Consider the following 21,981-nt stretch of genomic DNA (forward strand, 5'->3'; position numbering starts at 1 on the left):
ATGCCAAATCACAATAAAAAAGCATAGAAGGTTGGTTTCAGGGGACAGCAAGCAGGACGATTGACTGGAGTACAGAGTATAGGAAAGGAAATGATGAGAGATAAATCTGGAAAGGCAGCTAGAGCCAGATTGCAGCTAATGAAAGCCATTCCCAAGGCAGGGGCAAGAAAGGAAGGGAATTTAAAAAAGGGAAAAGAAATGTACATAGTAATTTTGTATATTTGAAAGGAATAGCAAGTTTTGTGTAATAGATTTGCACTTTCATGTGCAATTTTTTAATTGTACTATGTTATGGAAATGCTTGTTTTATTCTGTAAATTAAACATAATATTTTTTAAAATTCAGAATGTAAAGGGTTTTAAACACCAAACTGAAGGGTTTTTATTTTATCTCAGAATGATTGCAGAACTTCTCTAGAGGGACTTGAAATCTACTATAGAAGCTCTTTGGGAATTTTGATATCTTCCAATAGAAAGCCATGTGATTCTTGCAAATACATTTAACTACTTATGTGCAAAATGAGGTCATAGGTTAGTTTATGTTTGAAGCCACTTGCAAGTTTAAAATTTTATGAATCTCTGAGGTCATACATAATAGACAAAACTGGCACCCTGCTCATAAACTCTTAAACTGGAAAGGATTTTAGACTAGATTTCATTTGATTTGACCTTTCAACCTTCAAACAATGCAATCCTCTCCTCTAAAAACTCTCTGGCAGGTAATTATCTGTATAGGAAATACTTATAGTGGTAAGAAGCATGCTGCTTCACAAAGTAGCCCAATTCATTGTGGAACAGTTCTTGTTATTAGAAAGTTCCTCCAAATATTGAGCTTAAACTTGTCTCCTTTATAACTTCCACTGACTGTTCCTAATTACACTATTTAGATTTACAAGGAATATAAACCACATTCTTTTTTAGACAGAGCAATAGCTAAATAGATAGATAATAGGCAAATAGATGGATACATAAATATATAAAGTTTGCATAGATACATATATCAAGATACATAGATTTTAGTTATGTATATTATATACATAGCTATAAATGATGGGTAAATACAGATAGATCAGTAAGATAGATGATAGTAGATGATAGGCAGACACATATGTACATAGAGATACATAGATCAATATTTACATATATATATATATATATACATATGTATGATGACAGAGAGAAAGAGAGACAAAGATGATAGATAAAAGTGAGAGGTCATTTATTAATTACTTACCATATATTGAATAAAGTTCCAAGCTCTTGGGATAGAGATAAAAACAAGCCAGGCAGTCCCTGCTCTCAAGGAATATACTTCTATAGGAGTATAGAAAAGAAAAGAAGTACTTGCAGAGGCGTGTTGCATAGATGCCTGAGAAATGGTATGGAGATAGATCCAGTTCCCTGAAACATAAGCCAAAAGTCCTCCTTTCACAACTAAGAAGCCTAGGGAGCAAAGTCAAAGATTTTGGTAAGAGTAACAAAGATGATACCTAGAGAATAAGTAACAGTGTGGAGAAGAAAAGAAGTAATTTGTCAGACCTGATTCCTAAAAAGATTAAACTAACCTATCAGAACCAGAGACACAGAGGTTGTGTCTAAGGTATGTCATCTGACAGTTCTTTAGTTGTATTTTATTTATTTATCTGTTCCTCATATAATATCATTTCTAGAACTTTCTCCATCCTAATAACCCCTCCTCTGAAAGTTTCCCAGTTTGTCATTCACCCTCTTTAAATGTGACCCCTGAAATAAATGCAATACTCTAGTATGACTAGGAGAGAATATAGTAGGACTATCATCTCCTTTGATCTGGACACAAGATTTCTATTACTGAGGCCAAAATTCACATTAACTTTTTTTTTTTACTTCACTACTTTGTTTTGCTCATATTGAACAAAACTTCTTATGTTTTTTTCATTTAACCTATGTCTTCCTACTCTGTATTTGTCTTTTTTATATATAATGAACAAGTGTTTCTTTTCTCTCTTTCCTGCCCTATCCCCAATTTTAAAAAAAAACAAATAATCACAGTCAAAACCCACTAAATTTCGACTTCGACCAAGGCCAAAGACATGTCTCATTTTGTGTCCTGAATCCTCATTACTTGTTTGTCAGGAGGTGGGTAGCATTCCTTATCAATTCTCAGAAATCTTGATTGGACATTGTATCAGGTTTCTCAAGTCTTTAAGTTATTTGTCTTCACAATGTTATTGTCATTGAATAAATTATTCTCCTTTCACTTCATTCAGCATCAGTTTATACAAATCTTCCCAAGTGTCTCAGAAAGTGTTCCTTTTATATTTCCTTATAGTGCAACAGTATCTCATTACTTGGGACTATGTGGCACAGTGGATAGAGCTCTGGGCTTGGAATCAGGAATATTCATCAAAATGAGTTCAAATCCAATCTCAGATACTTAGTAGCTATGTCCAGTTTCCTCATCTGTAAAATGAGTTGGAGAAGGAAATAGCAAACCACTCCAATATGTTTGCCAAGAAAAACCCAAATGGGGTCATGAAGACTCAGACACAAATAAAATGACTGAGCAACAACAAAATTTCATTATATTCACATGTCATAATTTATTGTCATGCTCCAGCTGGAGTACTCCCCCCCCATAGTTTCCAATTACTTTCTTATATTAAAAAATTACAATTAATATTTTTATACATAGGATTCTTTTTTTCTTTCTTTTATTTCTCTCAGGTATAGACCTAGTAATGACATCACTGGGACAAAGTTCAGGACTTTATAAAACTTTTCCATTCAGTCTTTTGGCTCATCCACCCAGTTTTTCAGGATTCTTTTAAATTTATCAATATATTATTAACAGTTCCTCCCAGGTTCATATCCTCTATAGATATAATAAATATACCTCCTAGTTTCTTATCAAAGTTATTGATAAAAGATTAACCAGAGTAAAATTCAGGACCTGTGACATACCAGTGAGGATTCCCTCAGGCTTGATACCATAACAGTTGTTTTTATTTGGGGGAAGATGGCAATTTAGGTTAAGTGACTTATTCTAAGTTACACAGTTATTAAAAGTTCAAGGCCAGATCTGAAGTCCTGATGATTCTGGGCATATGCTTAAATTCTCAATGGTTTAGGCATTTCTCTAAGGTTGCAAAGAAGATGCCAGCCTGCCTTGATGAGGACAATTTATTTTCCTTGCCTTGGAATTCCTTGCATCAAAGAAATTCTAGTTTTAATTCCTTTTCCAATTAATAATGATACATAATATTTATATAGGAATTTATGATTTACATTTTGCTTTAAATTACATTAACTTATTTTTTATTTTAATTCTGAAAAAAATTTAATAATCATCTATTGTGTATCAAATACTGAGTATTTTTCAAATATTATCTCATTTGATCTTCATAAAAATCCTGGGAGGCTATTATTATCCCCATTTTACATTTGAAGAAACTAAGATAGATTGAGTTTAAATGATTTGCCCAGGGTCATACAGCTAATAAGAATAGATGTAAACTCATGTTTTCCTGCCTCAAGGCTCTGCTTTCTATCCATTGTACCATGCAGTTGTCTCCATATGGATGAAAATATTGAAATTATGGACACACAAATAACTAAACATCCAATACACAATTATCCTTAATTAAACATAAGTATCCTGTTGATTTTTTTTATGAGTGGTCTTCAAATCATAGCATCATGGATTTTTTACTTTCCTGAAATATTTTACTAGATAAAAATAAAATTGGATTTTTTATGTTTTCAGATGATTAAAAGAGTAATATCTGTGACATCCTGCTAGTGAGACTTGTTGGATCTTTGAACTTGCCTTGCCAATGATTCCAGATTTATAGAATTTTTGTATAGCTTTCTTAGGTGAAGTAAGACCAATTGGCCTATGAGTAACTTATTCTCATTTGAAAACCCCTCTAGTCATCAGTTATCATTGTCTTTTCAATTATATTTGAGTTCTAGATAGATATATACCAGTGTACTTTTGTTCTTATAAAGTTAAAATACCTATTTGCATCTTTTTTTAACTTTCAGAATATTTTTCTCAGCACCTTGGAGAATATGAGAATGTCCTGGCGGCTCTAGAAGACCTAAATCTTTCCATCTTAAAGGCAATGGGCAAAACAAAGAAAGTAAGGGAAAATTTTGTTCCTCTTCTATTAATTATTTGCTTTTCAAAGATAATTTTATTAGTACCTACCCTAATATTATCAAAAATTATCATGATTCTTTTTTAAATTGCAAACATTCAATTTCCTTTAATGGGGATTCCTGTTGTTTTTTTTAAATAATCTATCTTCTAAGCATTCAGCACTACTGTAAAAGTAAGCTTGGGTCTATACCCGGTATTCTTAACCTTTTTGTATAATGGTCTCCTTTGACAATCTGGTGAAACCTATGTATTTTCAGAATCATATTTTAATGCATAAAATGAAATACTATTACATACAAAACAAATTATATCGAAATGTAATTTAAAAATATTAAAAGAAAAACATGTTTACTGACTAAGATTAGGAACTTCTAGTCTTCATAATGACAGACACATTTGTTGGAAAATAAACTGGTGCCTTCAGGAGAGCCATGTATTGTATTAACATGTGCACTAACCTTATCCTTATTTTTAACTTTGTTTCTAGCTCGAAACATTCATATTAATGATTTTATAACTGCTGGATACAAATTTTTAACATACTTTTACTTGATTGCCATATTTTTGCTGGGTACAACACTGAATTCCGTTTATAGGACTTCTAACTTATTTTGTCACATCCTTTGGTTTCAGGATTCAACTTTTTGCATTTGTCAAAAAGACTTCCATGTGATTGCTAGAAGATGCATAATAATCTAAGATTGCTTATTAGACAACATATGTTACTTAAGCATTCTGCTGGAAATTCCTCAACTTTTTGAATATTGTTCCCAATTCTTTCAAAGAGAACTTGGGTCTATCAGAAATTCAGAAGTGTGTGGAAAATGCTAACTGCTTCTTTACCAAGACATCAGGATTTGATCTTATTCACTGAATACATGGGAGAAAAAAAAAAACTTTCTTAAAAGCTTTTGAGTTGGTACTCAACAACTGGCCATCTTTTGCGGGAATGGGGGGAAGAGGAGCTCTTTCCAAATTAACATTTCCTCCCATCTTAAGCTGATAATATCTAGGTTTTGATGGAAACAGAAAATCCATTCATACTGATGTGATTTGAACAGTATTAAATATGCCATATCTGTAACATATTTCAATATATTCCTAATAGTATTCATGAGCTGACAGACTATGGAGGCTACTGTAGATTTGATCCTGAAGTAATATACTACTATGAATGAGGGGACGTAACACATTCTTCAGTGCTTTTCCATTATTTCTTCTTGTATTGCCATTCAAGTCAAAGCAGATAGGTATTTCAGTTATGGAAGTAGTTCAATAATGGAAGCTATGGAAAAGAATATTTAAATGAAGCTATTGAAAAATGCAAAATATTAGATCCTCTGAGGTTACTCTTGTTAAGCAGGATCACAATGTATTGTTTGACCAGTCAACTGTATAGAATAGGACCAGTGGGAAAAGTTGTCATTTAGCAAGTACTAGAGATAAATAAAGTGATATATTTAAGAACTACCTTGCAAATTAATTCCATACATGTTTTAGAAGAGTCCTACAAATCTTACAGAATAAACATTGTCTCCTGGCAGAGAACCTAGAAAGAAAATGGGGCAATTAGGTGTATGTTAATGAGTATTTAATTTGATGTAAAAATTGATCTTGTCCTAATATTGTAGCTGTTAAATAAGGCATGAAATACAAAATTAAAAATAAAATACTATCTTTCCATTTAAAAAAAAACTCTGCATTTAAATTTATGCTACCATTTTTAGTAATTTCTAAACATGTCATTTTGCTTCTCCCTTTATTTTGTCTCCTTTCTCTTTTTTTATTCCTTTCTTTCCTCAGTTTACTCTGTGAGACACCTGGGAAATAGAATGTAGGGGGCAGTGTTTGGTGACCAGAATGTGGAGGTAGAAAGGTGGTCAAAGCACTCATTACATTTCTACTCAGCCCCTTCCCCACTTCAGTTCAATAATTTCAAAAGAAAGAGATAATAAATAGTATTTGCATAAATTGTAAGTTAAATAGTGTATTAATTCTCAATATCTCCATATTCAAGTCAGCATTTTATAATCAAAATACTCTCAGATTTTTACCTTTCCTCACTTTTATATAGAAATTTTGCAAGAAAATGGCATTTTCTGATTTGACAATATATAGCATTTTTTAATAACAGTGGTAACAAGAGAGCTAGTCGGAATAACAATAAGTCTTGTTCTAAAATATTTACAGGATTCTACAGAGACTGAAATTCTTCCTTACAAAGAATTCCTCTATCATTGACCTAAGAATTTAGGTAGAAGGATTGTCTTTTGGAGACTACCACAGAATCAATAAAAGAATAAGAAACTCCTTATCTGTTAGAGCATCTAGAGAGCTGGACTAAGATTTAGCAAGACTTCCATTTGAATCCTGTCTCTTATCTTTACTAGTTGTGTAACCATGGGCAAGTCATTTAAGTCATCAAAGCCTCAGTATATTCATCTTTAAAGTACGTGTAAAAGTAATGCTGCTATCCATGTTACAATATTGTTGTGAACTCAAATGTGATAACAAATATAAAATATTTTTAAAATGTCATTTATTCTTTACAAGAGTCACTCCTTCCCCTGAAGAAATCAACTATAGGACACAAATTAATGGAAGGAAATTTAATGGGTGTTTTTAAGAGAAAAGTGTAATATACTTGACTCAACTTTAAAATTAATAACAGGAATCATATAATTTGATTTAGTAAATAACTGATATGTTAACCTCATGTTATAGCAGTCAAAAGTAGAAGAGATTGAGAAAAGGGAGGAGAAAAAATAGATGCAGAAGGGTAGCAGTAGAGGAATGATGAAGGAGGGGAAGAGAGAAGAGAAAAAGTAAAAAAATGGGAAGGGAAGAAAAGGGAAAGCAAGAAAAGGCAAGGAAAGTATACAGATGTGAAAGAAAAGAAAATAGGAATGACAGATGGAGAGAAAAAAATTCAATTTAGTGGAACAAAGATTTCTCAAGCACCTTCTATGTAGAAGGTATTTAAAGAAAAAGGTGGGGAAAAAAGGCCAAAACAACGGGAAGTATCAGGAATAATAATTGAACCCAGGTCTTCTGACTCCAAATCCTGAAATTTGCTTAAACACACCTATGTATATGTATATGTAAAATATACGTACACGCAAAAAATAATCATGACAGACCTCTTATTAGGAAGAACTAACAGTATTTTTATTTTGAAAAAAAAAAGAAAAGCAACCTACATTCTCTCTTAGAGAGTGCAACACTCATTCACTTTGTCAAAAATAAGTGAAAATGGTTTTATCTATTTGCCTTAAACTCTACAAGATCACCAAGGTCAGTCATATTCACTTATAATTATGTCCTTTGCCTTCTATCTCCTCCTGTGTTCTGGCCTTTTGCCATATTTTCAAAAGCTAAATGGATTGTTCATCCTTAGCTTTTAGGGAGAAAGAAAAAAAAGAAAGAAAGAAATGATCACAGACACAATTTAACATGAACAGTTGAAAGTCTTAAAAGCAGCCTGAACTTTATGTGGATGACTGGGAATTGCAAGCCCAACCCAATAATTGCGTTATATGATATTAGGCACACTAATTGTGTTACCATGTTTTCACAATGAGAATAATCATGCTCATGGGCCTCACAAATGGATGAATGGTGTTTTATAATTTCCTAGCACATGTAAATCCTAATACAGAGGCTAAATTTGATTACATCTGCCATATAAATATAATGGTGGATCACAGCACAATTTCTTCTTTGGTTTTGGGGTTTCATTCTTCAAATAAAACTGATGACACAAAATCAGCAGCCTTCTGAGTAACCAAAAATACTCAAAATTTCATAATTAATTACATATATCTCTAATGTAAATCGTTGAACAATGCTATAAAATCAATAGCAACTTCCAGTTCTCCAGGTGGCTATTTACAAAAAAAAAAAATTATTGTGGAATTTCAAACCTAGAGTCTTGTACATAAAAATTTTTCAGCAGATCCTTTGGTAGATTTTTGTTATCATTCTTATAAAGAGGAGTGGTGGGTAGAACTGTGATAGAAAACCAATCTTAGGAAGGCCTGAGCTTTGATCCTGCCTCTGACAAATACTGTTGTGATTTAATTTAATCCAAAACAAATCTGATTCAGTAGGTCCTAGGCCAGGACCAATTTGGTCATTTTTGGGTTGTGATGGATTCAGATTGAAAGTAAATAAATAGCAGTCATTTCCGCTTTGGCCAGAAACTCTGAAGATCTTCCCCTCACAGGTTTATTTGTTCATTTATTTATTCATTTAGAATTTTTTTGAAATAAATGAAAGAGATTTCTTTGCTTCAATTGCTACCTAGCTTTAGTCACTGAATGGATATAGGCTCAGTCAAATTGGGACCTGTTGAAGACCATGGTCTCCCTCTGCATTCAGAGCCATCTCCAGTCATCTTGATCTATGTCTTGCTACTGGACCCAGATGCCACCGGAGGTGACCTTGCCTATCCCTCCTTCCCTTACATCCAATTAACTTCCATATCATAATATCTTCTCCGTAATGTCATGGTCCTATTCCAGAATAAGTGAACAATAAATACTGTGTTTCCCCAGGTGTATTTAACTTCCAGAGCTCCAAGAAGCATTCCAGTTATTGTATTTGCAGTATTTATATTTGTATTTGTAGTATTTATAGTACTATATTTGTAAAATAATTACAGATATGTATATAGATAGAATTTCCATATCTGGTATTTCCTACAAAGATTAAATAACAGATCTGGTTTAAAAAAAAAGTCGATAAGCATTTATTAAGTGCTTACTATGTGCCAGTTAGATAGTTAAATGGAGCAGTGGGTAGAACACTGGGCCTGGAGTCAGGAAGATTCATCTTCATGAATTCAAATCTAATCTCAGACATTTATTAGCTGTGTGATCCTTGGCAAGTCACTTACCCCTGTTTACTTCAGTTTTCTCATCTGTAAAATGAGTTGGAGAAAGAAATAGAAAACACTTATAGGAGCTTTACCAAGAAAAACCCAATGGGATCAAGAAGAATTGAACACAACTGAAATGACTGAGCAATAACAAAAAAAAATGTGCCAGTTCCTATGCCAAGCACTGGGATACAAAGAAAGATAAAAACAGACTCTGTCCTCAATAGCTCACACTCTAATAAAGAAAAAGTTTGCAAACACCTATGGAATAAAAACTTTTGTATAAGGTGAATTATAGGCAGTCTCAAAGGGAAACACTAGCATTGAGGAGGACTGGGAAAAGGGATTCTTAGAGCAGAAGGAATTTTAGCTGAGACTTGAAGGAAGCCAGGAAGTGTGGATGAGGAGAAAGAGAATCCCAGACCCGGGGAACAACCAGTGAAAATGTCTGGAGTTGTGAAATGAGGAATAGCATGGAGATAGGGGCCCTAGATCATAGAGTACATGGAAAAGTTGTAAAATATAAGATTGGAAAGTTGGGGGAAAGTTCATGATATTTTCATTTATGAATATCCTTACTGTTATAAATAAGGAAACAAAAACAGAGAAACATAATTGCTTTAGTAAAATTAAAGACTGAAAAATTGTCATCTGAGGAAAATATTACAAAAAAATCTCAGCTAAGCACTCCTCTATCAAAATCAGAATGATACTAGGAATTATATCATTGAGAATCCCCCTAATTTCCCTTAAGGGAGGTAAATTCAAAGGATAATGTGAATAAAAGACAAAACTGGTTCACATCAAAATTTAGTACAATTTGCATGGTAAAAGGCACTAATCATCTTTGGAGACATATACCATGCATTATAAAGAATACATATATACATATATATGTGTATGTATTAAATATATATACACACATATATGTATGTATTACATATACATTTATGTATATATCATATGTGTGTTATAAAGACACATATATGCAACATAAATCTGTGTATATGCAATATATTTATGGTACATATACATGTGTGCTTGTGTGTATATGTGTAATGTATGTGTATATATGGCACATGAGATACATATATACAAATATATATTTTACCCTCATCTATGTATATTACCTTTCTCTATAAGTATGTATACATGTATGCACATTATATATATAGATGCAAGTAATATATACATATATTTTCTTCTTCAAGTAAGTCCTAAACTATCCCTTGAGAAAAAAAAAAGGCAGCAACAAAACCACCAAACATGTTCTACAGACTGCCACTATTCTAATTATTCACCTAGTGAAAAACAATCCATATATTTGGAGGTCAAGGTAAGGAGAAATGGGCTAGAGAGAGAAACAGAAGAGCACTTTCACATGTATATGTGGCAAAAGGTTGGGAATTTGGTGGAAATGTGAAAGAATTGGCCAAGATCAAAACTAGACTATAGTGTATCTCAACCTTACAAGCTGAACAAGACGAGTGAAAAGTAGGTAAAGGGTTCCGGGAAACACAGAGATGTTATTACACTTTTCCTTGGCTACTGATTGGTTAGGTCAGATAGATGGGCACATAGGGTTTCCTGGATAGTTGGTAGTTTCAATACATCAAAAGGAAAAAGGAAAGAAAACAAAAAGATAATTCAGTACAAGAATTTGTAAACTAATGAAAAATTGCTAAAGGAAAAACTACAGTCAGCAAAACAAAATCTGTCTTTGGATTTTCATTAAGGTTATCACTAAAATTTAACCAGGAAGTAAAGGAAAAAAAATTAAAACTAAAAACCTTTACCCTTTTGTCTTCACTAGGATTTATTATAGTGAAAAGAGTAGGATGTATAATTTTAGTTTCTTGGAGAATAGTTTCAAGGGTCAGACAAAGAAATGTCATATCTTGTCATGAGGAATGAGTTGTCTGGTTTTTAAAATCTTCTGGGGGAAGAACTACTGAACCAACTGAATGAACTTTACAAAGATTAGTTATATGCAGGTTAGGAGCAAAGACTGACATTTTCTATGATCTTTGTTGTTGTAGAAAGCAAGAAGTAAAGAATACACACAACTGTATAGAAAAGCTACCAGAAGTCTCAGTAAAAAGGAAAACAATCATCAAATATAGAATGAAATAGGATATAAAATGATAATTAAAAATAAAATTATATGATAATAATAATTAGTTGTTAATTGTGTTGCTGTTTAGTCATATCCAAGTCTTTGTGACAATATTGGGGGTTTCCTTGGCAAAGATACTGGAATGGTTTAACATCTCCTTCTCCAACTCATTTTACAGAATAGGAACCTGAGATACACAGAATTAAGTTCTTACTCAGAATCACACAGCTAATTAGTATCTAAGGCCAGATTTGACCTCAGAAAAATGAGTTTTCCTGACTTCAGGCCTAATACTCTATCCACTGTGCCACTATGCTCCTAATAATAAAAGCTGCTATTTATATAGTTTTTAAAGGTTTGCAAAGTGCTTTGCATTGTCTCAGTTGATCCTTACCCAAAGCCTCTGAGGAAAATGCTAATTACCCTCATTCCCATTTTACAAATGAGAGAATTTAGGAGATTTCCAGGGTCACATAGTGTCTAAACTAAAATCTAAACCCAGTATTTCCTAACTCCTAGTCCAATTAGCCCTCTGTCGATATATACATATTCTGCTGGAGATTTTTTTTAATTCAGAGAAGATGACTATATACTTTAAAATATATTTTATTAACCATAGTAAAGAAAATTGAAAAATCCTCATTATATGGCAACTTTAGCATGGCATTCATTCAAGGATCTTCCCAAATAAGATCTAAAGCTTAACAGGTATGGTTAGAATAGAAGAAATCTAAGGAAGGATTTTTTTTTCCTTAGGGCATTAATTTACTTCATTTTAAAATATTAAGGATCTATTATGAGCAAGGTAGAGCTCCTATGGGGTTTCCAGCAAAGAAGGAGGGCCACATAGTAGGAGGGCCCAATCACTCAAGAAAATATCTAGGAGAGAAGAGATCATACTGGTCACCAGCAGAGAGGGCACAGTAGCAGGATTATGTAGCCAGGATTTGGGAAGTGAGGAAACAGGAGACTTTTAATAGATGCTACTCTAGCTGTAATTAGAGACCTCTTAGAATTATAGTATACTTAAGAGAGTATTGTATTCTATCATTGCTAATGGCACTTATCCAGCCACATCCTTTTTCTTCATTATTATTTTACTCCTTATTTTGTTGAATTTTCAATAAAATGGAAAGATATGGAGAAAAAAATTAATTATATCAGTCTATTTGGGACTCTAGTGTTAACTTTTTTAGATCAAGCAGTTGCCTTTGTTTTTTATAGGTAGAAATAGACCCTTCATTTACTCAAATCTATCTATCTATGTCTATATATATATGGATTTGTTTGTATATACATATACATACATACATAATACATATATAGAGAGACATATAAGTGTGTGTATGTGTGTGTGTGTGTATGTATATATTCTCATCTGGGCAGGCACTAATAAAGATTATATTTTCTCCATGCCTTTTCATCCCATGTGATTCTTGTCCCTCCTTTTCAATAAATCAATAAATAATAAATCCAACCAAACTGGAAGCCTTCTGTTTCATTTGCTATTACAATGTAAGAAATTACACTCATACTGTCTATCTCTCATCCTTGCAAAATGCCCACTTTTATTTTCAATTGTCCTTGATAATACTTTTCACAAGAAACCTCAGGGTCAAATTATTATTATCATTAATATTATGTTACAGTCCATATATATACCTACCATGAATCATTCCATTGTCCTTGAATAACCTGATATTATAATTCTTCTGAATCCATGACATTCTACAGTTTGTAGCCGGATAGATCCTTGGATAACTAGTGGTCTTAAAGAGATATGCTTTGAACAGCTTGGAAATTTTGAAAGCATGGTATGATTTTCCAAATGTGATCCAATCCAATGATCTCCCATTCAATTATGATCAATTCACTGATCATCTACAATTGTCATTCATAATAAATTTATTGGTCAACAAGTTCAATGGACTGCCTACCTAATTACATATCAGATTCTAGATAGTATGTCTTTTTTACCTGCTTTGTTTTTCTAGTGTGGATAGTTAAAATGTTTTGTTTTTTTTTAATCACCACAGATTTCACTAAGGATATTTTATAGTGTTGAAATTTGGTACAATTATATCATATGAAAATAGGGACATTGGGGGAATTGAAATTTGGAAAGCATTGAACTTTACTATAATATTGAAAATTGAAGTTGTAATTTCAGAAAGATGTTCAATGAGCAAAACTCTTTCCATTTCAGAAAAATTAACAATAAATTGACAAAGATGATGTTCCCTTCACACACTACATGGTACACACAACACATGCTTCCCTTACATACATAAAGTCACTTTTGGCTTAATGAACTAATATATTCATTATGCAACATTTGTACCAGGTTTTTAAGTAAACACCAGATTGTAAGAAAATCTGGTTCTGTCCAGGTCATCTGCCTTGTAGCAGAAAACTAGAGATACCTTGTTACATAGGCACAGATTTAAAGGTAGAAGGAACTTTGGAGATTTTCTAGCTCCATCTCCATTGTATTATAGATATTGAAATTGCAAGCAAGCAGCAAAACTAAGTGATTTTCCCAAGTTCACATAATATGCAGCAGAATTTGAATTCAAGGCAAAATGTTTTGATTATAAATCCAATAATCCTGCTACATCTATCAACATGATGATAAGAGACATTTTATTGTTATAGGGAGATGGGGTAAAAAGGCAGCTACAACTCTTCAAAGCATTTTAAGATTACTTAAGATACCAAAATAAATAAATCTAAATTCTCTTTTTATAAATAATCATTGTCATATGAAGCGAGTTTTATAGATTCTAAGTACAAAAGTGAAAGTCAAAATGGCATAGTGGAGAGAGGACTTCTTTTACCTTTAAGGCAGAAAAATCTGGGTATAAATCCTGCCTCTCACTCTTAATAGTAATGAGATTACTATATCTCTCAATGCTCCAGGCAGTCCTTTAAGACCTTTACATTATTTATCTGTAGCTATGGAGAGATTTTATACACTGTATAATTTTTTATACTGACAACAGTGGTCTAGATAAAAAGAGTGCAAAAGTGCATTTTGTCAGCCTATAACAAAACAAAGTTAGTGGCTATTTGCTTTTTCCTATGAGATAACACAGGCTTATTTATAGCTTTGGCTCTTGGTCTCCCAGTTAACCTTTTCTGCAAGTTAATTTTTAGCTTTCCTATCTATCTAGAAGGATCAACAGTATATTTACTGACTCTGAAATTTAACTTTGTTCTAATGTCTTCTGGAACAAGTAATAAGGGAAAGGGAAAAACTGAGATAGAAGAGATAAACCTGGATTGGAGGGAGGAATATATGTTGGTATACATATGGGCATATGAATATCAAGACCCCAAGCAGCAACTTTACAACTAAACCTGACTCCAGATATCATTGTTGATAATATATCCAATAGATAATTACAATTGTTTGTTCTTCATCATCTTTGATAAATCGCAATCTGCCATAGAATAATATAGGTCCTCATTTAGAAAAGAATTTCATGTTATTGTCAGTTCCAGTCATAGATATCTTATTTTTTACATGCCCATTATCTATGTCTTTTTCTTCCTCTTCCCTTTTTTCCCTTCCCTCCTTCTTTCTCTTTTTTTCCTCTCTCTGCTTTTTCTCTCTAATTTTTTCTTTTTAAATATAACTTTAAAAAATCTGTACAAGTGAAACACTTGTACAGAAGAGATTCTCAAGATATTAAAAACTAGATAAGGGGAAAAAGAGAGGGACCATTTTGGTGAGCATTTGGGTTGAGAAATATATGAAAATATATTATCTAACTACTGAAAATCAGATAACATGTGATTCATTGTTTCTGCCAAAAGAAGAGGAGAAGATAAAAGGTGATTAAAAACTGCTGTGTGTTATATTTTTTTGAAACTGACAGGTTGCAATTATTGTCATCCAAATTGGAAGTGAATTGTTTTTTCTTTTCTTTTGCTTTTCAACCTTGCAACAGTAAAAATCAAAAACTGTCATTTTCAGGTTAATTAAGTTTCTCAAAATTCCCTGTTTTGCTGTGTTTCTTCAGTAATTCAATGATCTCTGATTTCAACATATAATTCTATACATAAGCTAGAAATTGTTAAGAAAATATTTCAGAAAAAAATACACAAATCTCAAATACTTGGTAGTTGCTAAGTAGGAAATATTTATAGTATTTAGTCCAGTATCTGTGTCCAGTGAAATAAACTTTCAAATGAATATGTATCTGAATGTAATGGGTAGGGGCAGATAGGTGGTGCAGTGGATAGAGTCCCCAGTTTGGAGTTAGGAACACTCATCTTCCTAAGTTTCAAATCTGGCCTTAGATACTTACCAACTGTGTAGTAAGTCACTTAACCCTGTTTGCCTCAGTTTCCTTTTCTGTAAAATGAGCTGAAGAAGGAAATGACAAAGTACTCTAATATCTTTGTTAAGAAAATCCTAAATGCTATCACAGTGTCAGATACAACCGGAACAACTGAATAATAATATACATTTGGATCAGCCCTGGAAAAAAAGGGGGAAAAAAGGGAGGGAGGGAGGAAGACAGATAGAAGAAGTGAACAACAGACACTAATAGATTGACAGAGAAATGGACAAAGAAGATTAATAGACAGACTGAAAAATGGAAGTATGGATAGGTAGGTAGAATACAAAGATTACAAGTCTGAAAGTTTCTATTCCAGGTTACTTTTACGTGATAAAGCTCTCATGACATGTCTTAAGTATCTTTGGCACAGGATGTCAAGAGAAAACCATTTGAAGTAAATGAAAATGGGATATTTATCTAATGCTCCTACTGTGTAGGTGAGAAACATTGAAAAAAATTTGGCATGTCACCCTCTGTTCAAATAGTCATTAGTCATTCTGCTTTGTTCTATTGGAAATTGTGTCATTTTGTTGAAGTACATTTTGGAGGATTTAAGCCATATCTATCTGATAAGAATCAATGTGTTCATTATGGGAGGTATATGGGATATTCTACCCAAATATTTAGTTTTAAGCATGTCAAATAGGGAAAAAATTTTTTTGATAAGTAAAAAAAATAAATATTGTAGTTTTAATAAAATTAAAGCTTAAAGATAAAGCTGCCAAAACAAGCTTAGTAGACATAGTATAGATAATCCTTCAAAACATTAGTGCTGTCAAAACAAGCCTCATAGATACAGATTTAAAATCAAGTCACTAAACATTATACTTACCAGATAACATTATGTAGAAACATATCTTGGTGACATTTAAATACATCTATATCATATTTATACAAAATTAAATATATATATTTATATATATACATACATGGATACTATAGTGCAGCATTTTCTCAATTTCTTCTTAGTACTTTTTTGTAAAGGACATTTCTTTAAAAATTAGATTCTTGTTTTTCTATAAGTCATCTGTTTGTTGGGTTTAGTTGTAATCCTGAGTCATTGGGACAAAAGCTGGTAGCTATGGCAAAGGATGTATATGCTGTGACAGATTATGATTATAGACTCAGGTGACCAATATTCTGGAATACAGCAGTACCAAAATATACATTCTAGTCTCATGAAGAGTAAGGAACATATATGTATATATTCATATATATATGCATATATAAATAATATAGTGCACCATTTTCTCAATTTCTTCTTTTAGTCCTTTTTTATAAAGGACATTTCTTTAAAAAGTAGATTCTTGTTTTTCTAGAAGACATCTACATATTGGGCTTATTTGTCATCCTGAATCATTATCTTCTTCAAGAAGATGAAATAGAAATAAATATTATAGTACAAAATGAAAAATTTAATGGAATAATATTTTGAAAGACATCATTATATAGTTTTTGAAAAAAGAAAAACAATATTGGCTAGCATTTATTTGACACTAAGATTTGCACTGGGAAAAGAATAAAAATAAATAAATAATTTAAAAATTAAAAAAAAATTTTAATAGATTTGCACTGGGAAAGTCACTTAATCCCAATTGTCTCAGCAATATATATATTTGCAAAGTGCTTTATAAGTATTATCTCATTTGGTTCTCACAATAACCTTGTGATGTAGGTGCTATTATTATTCCTATCATTTTACTCAAGAGGAAACCGACAGACAGCAGATAAGTGACTTGCACTGGATCCCATAACTAGTAAGTGTCTGAAAATACAGCTGTTTTTGAATCCAAGTCCAATGCCACCCAGTTACCTCAAAATTTATACTTACCTATTGCTCAGTTCAAGTAATTAATAACAGGACAGTTTCTTTTTTCAAGCCTTAACTTCTTCAAATTTGTCAGTGACTTCATCAATATTGTCCCTTATATATTGAATATGTTCGATAGACAGTGTAGCCAAATTTGTGAACCTATCTTCCTTCATAGTCAAAAAAAATTTTTTTATTAAGCATTAACTTATGTACCAGTTACTGTTGCAAGTAAAAAGAAAGTCTCTGTTCTCAAGAAGCTTACAAAGTAATGAAGGAAGAAAACATGCAAAAGAGAACTGAAGGGGTAAGAAAGGAAGGTCTTATCCCTGGCGGCATGTTGAAATCTAAAGCTGTGCTTTTAGCTCAGAAGGAAATGAGTTGGTTAACCTAAACTCTTTTAAAATGGAGGTTTAGGGAGAAACTTCCAGTCCATCCTATATTAAGAGGGTCCCCAAAGCAGAAGGTACTAAAGGGGTCTGAGTGTCAAAACTGAAGCGATATTGCAGTATGATGAGTTTTCTCAGAATATGATAAAAAAAAGCATAAATGAAGGCAATCAGGTGATAAATGATCATAGCTGATCAAGAAACATTTATTTTAATTCTGAAGAATTCCTTTTATATGAAATAAATATACAGATGGTTTTTCAAATTCCCATACTTGAGCATAAGTTTGCTTTGTTGTTCAGTTATGTCCAACTTTTCATGATCCCACTTGGACTTTTTTTGGCAAAGATATTGGAATAGTTTGCCATTTCCTTTTCTAGATCATTTTACAGATGAGGAAACTGAGGCAAACAAGATTAAGTGACTTGTCTGGGGTCACACAGCTAGTAAGCCTGAGGCTAGATTTGAATTCATAAAAATAAATCTTTCTGACTCCAGGCCAATGCTCTATCTACAGTACCATTTAACTGCCCCGTAAGTAAGTTTGATAGAGACACAAAATTTCCCATTGAGCTAGTAAATTTTGATAAAACTGAAAAGATTCATGATGGCAAAATTTAGGCAACATCAAAATTGTGCCATAGATAGGACATTTTTATTTCTCTTGGTTCAGTATTTAGTTTCAAAACAATTAACAGTATAAGAAAAATTTTCACTTTTGAAGGTGTTAATCAAATTCAGCAAAATATTTCAAATAGGACTAAAACTTATACTTATCAAATACAAATATAACACCTTGCTATTCACTTTCTGTTTCATTGTTTTAAATTTGAAATATAAATAAAAAGCTCCAATTGATCACAGAATGACATGGAGATACTCAGTTCCCTTTTCTTTACAATCACTGTGCTATTATTGTTTATTTCAAATCTACTGTTTAAATACAGAAATATCTAATACCATGGGAGTTAGAGATATGAACTGCACCAAGGTGAGCTCTGTTGATTCTAATGATTAGTTAACAGATTATTCTGGAGACAAATGTGTGCAATTGAGTTCTGTGTGTCAGCAACTGACAACTAGGGAGCAAAATAGACAGAGCTCTGGACTTGAGGTCAGAAAGACCCAAATTCAAATTTGATCTCCAACACTTACTAGCTATGTGACTAAGCAAGTCACTCAATCTCTATAGTTTCTCCATCTGTAAAATGGGAAGAATAAGTGTATTTACTTCCTAGAGTTGTTATGAAGATCACATGAGATAATAATTGTAAACTGCTTAGCACGGTAACTGGCACATGGTAAGTATTATATAAATGTTAATTGCTACTATTATCTATTATTATCATCATCAACAGCAACTGGGAGTTTTCCAAATTAACTTCCCAATACAAGGCAATGTTTGTTGCTTTTAAATTCACTAGAGACAATGAATCTCCTATTTACTACTTTCATTTGGAGTTGGTAACCTGCTACTACATCTCCAACCTTGGTACTCTAGAGCTAAGAATTTAAATGATTTACTTTATATTTGGATTTGCCTAAAGCAGTGTTCCTCAAACTTTTGTTCTCAATATCTTTATCCTATTAAAAATGATTGAGGATCTGTCTAAAGAGTTTTTGTTTATGTGGGTTATAGTTATAGATATCGATCACATTAAAAATAAAAACCAATTATGAATTTGTAGACTCTCTGAAAGGATTTCAGAGATTCCTCAGGATGCTCTGGACCAGACTTTGAGAACCACTGGCCGTAGGGTATCAGAGAAGGACTTGAATTCAGTTCTTGCTGATTCTGAAGCCAACTCTCTAACCACTAAGCCATATTATCTGTTAATTATGTATTCTTAGCAGTTCCCAACACATTATTCAATTCTGTTTAATGATAACATTAATGCACATGTTAGTGTGCATTAATCCTTCCCCACACCTGAGGATAAGATTTTTCTAAAAGTCAGCTACATTCTTTTGGGTCTCATTGCATATTCTACACTTAAATGGAGCTTCAGAACAGTATAATTAAAAAATCAAGAGCACTTTTTATAGCCAGCTGCCTACAGAGGCTGCCAGCTATACACACTACTTTTACCCAAGCCTCTAAGAGATTTGTGAAAATATAATACAGAAAAATTTGAAAATAGTTCCAAATATAGCTGGAAGCTAGTACATGGAGGTACATTTATTCAATAAGATTTTATTAAGTATATATTATGCTCAATAGAATGAAATGGAAATGCATTTCCTAAGTACTATGTGTCAAATACTGTGCTAAACTCTGACTATACCAAAAGAAAATCAAGATACTTGTTTCAGCCAAGAAGTTCATTTTCTATGTAGGTGAGACAAACACATATCGATGGGCAGCTGCAGGTGAGATATAAAAGTTTGGTGGTCCTTGAGCTGCAATAACTGCAAATGAGAGAGTCCAGATATCCTTAGAATGCTAAAAAAAAAAAAAAGTCATATGGCAATGCCCAAAGGTCGAGAGGACATAGTGGTCAGACAGTAAAATCCAGTTGTCTACTATCTTACCAAAAAGATCATAGCTAGTGACTCTGTTTATCCAAGTGGTGTGAGCAGCTATGTCCCCATACAGTGAATGATCATTGCAAGTGGGATAGTGGTCCTAGGAGTCAAGGCAGATCAAGTCTCCAGACTGCCTCAAGCAGGATGGGATAGGAGATAAGCATACAATCAAGAGGGAACATTGAGGTACTGTATTTTGGAAATCCTTTCCCAGTCTCAAAGATCTGTCTCCTTATATACAAGAGATAAACTTGCTCTTTGCATAGTTCTTTCTTCATCCCATAAGGCAAATAAACTGACAAAAGGCTTAGGATAAGACTAATAGAAAAATTTTCACATGTGAATATTTTCTATCATACCCTATAGTATGTGCTTCTCTTAAACAAATATCAAAGGGTAAAGACACTTGGGCTATTTCTTCAGTAGAAAAAAGAATACAAATAGATATAGTCCTATGGTACTTTATAAAGACATGGTGATAGTTTCTCTAAACCCCAAAGAATGTTTTGGTAGAATAAAAAGAGTGTTCACTTACAGCTGGTATCTGGGTCTTGGGGGGTGAATCTGAAATCAGGAACCTCCAGGACAAAATTTGACGAAATCATTGCATAAATCCAACCATCTTAAATTATTCTTTTTTAAAAAAGAAACATTGCTATGACTATTTTATGAAATTTTCCATTTTTTAAAGTAACATGACCCAGACAAGCTTTGGAAATCACATCAAAGGTGGAAGAAACAAGCCAGAAGGCATTGTTAAGAAATAAATCTGTGCCTCAGAATAGGTCCACAGCATGTCTGGTTGATGCTGATACCCTGTAGGAAGACAATAGCACTCCTGGGCATTTCTTTGAGTGCCTGGACATACTTTTATTAACTGCAAGGAAAGAAATGATGGAATGGAGACAAGAAAAAAATTTGAAAGGGGGAAAAAAGCTTTGTCAATAATGGAATTTTCAAAGCTCCAACAAAAATTAATTCATAAAAATATATAGGAACAAGTGAAAAGAAACAAAGCCTCTCATCAGTTATCACCTCATCAATACTATCATAACACATCATCAGCTGCTGCTGTGTTTTTACATCTACTCCTACATCTACCTCTGAAACACAAAGGAGTTATGAGCTTGCTGACTGCCTAGAGTTATTAAAATCTCCCAGAGCATAGTCACGCGCCTACGAACCCCAGAGACAGAGACAGCCATACCCTCAAAATGAACCAAGCAGTGCATTTCTTTGATAGGCATTCTTATGATGGTTATTGCATTGTGCAAAAATGGAGGGTGGGGAGGAAAAAGAGAGGAAAAAAAAAAAAAGCTCTGTTAAATACAGCCTGAAACAAAAAAAAAAAAAAAAATCTCATAATAATGGGTGTCAATCAGATCCAGGGACAATCAGAAATTTAGGACCCACAATCAACCTTTTGATTTACACCCCTAACTTTTGTAAAGTGCAAGATTACTTTTTCAAGTCACTTTCAAGGGTGAGCCTCCTAAGGGGGTGTGAGAAAAAAAAAAAAAGAAAACCTGGATAGAGGTTAGTCTTCTTTCTATGATCCTATCTTGCTTTCCATTGTCTTCTTTATTTGCTCCCTACAAATCAGTCTTAGAATTAAGCAATAAGCACTAAGGCTTAAGTTAGGTTTTCAGTGTCGTGTGTATATTCCATGATGATTGCTGAGCAGTTTCATTATCAAACAATAAACCTTTAATAAGTGCCTATTGTGATATAGGTACTATATCTGTACTAAGCTCTAGTAATACAAAGAC

At 32.8% G+C, this 21,981-nt stretch overlaps 1 protein-coding gene across 3 annotated transcripts in view; it reads left to right on the top strand.

The window, feature by feature from the left end:
- NECAB1 (N-terminal EF-hand calcium binding protein 1) overlaps window positions 1-21,981 on the top strand; it is a 197,160-nt gene that overhangs the window by 107,254 nt on the left and 67,925 nt on the right. For all 3 annotated transcript variants that reach the window (XM_031946962.1, XM_031946963.1, XM_031946964.1), the window contains exon 5: window positions 4,026-4,123. In XM_031946962.1, coding sequence (XP_031802822.1) covers window positions 4,026-4,123 — 98 coding nt within the window. The remainder of the gene's footprint in view (window positions 1-4,025; window positions 4,124-21,981) is intronic.

The sequence above is a fragment of the Sarcophilus harrisii genome, chromosome 1 (genome assembly GCF_902635505.1).
Source record: "Sarcophilus harrisii chromosome 1, mSarHar1.11, whole genome shotgun sequence".
NCBI lineage: Eukaryota > Metazoa > Chordata > Mammalia > Dasyuromorphia > Dasyuridae > Sarcophilus > Sarcophilus harrisii.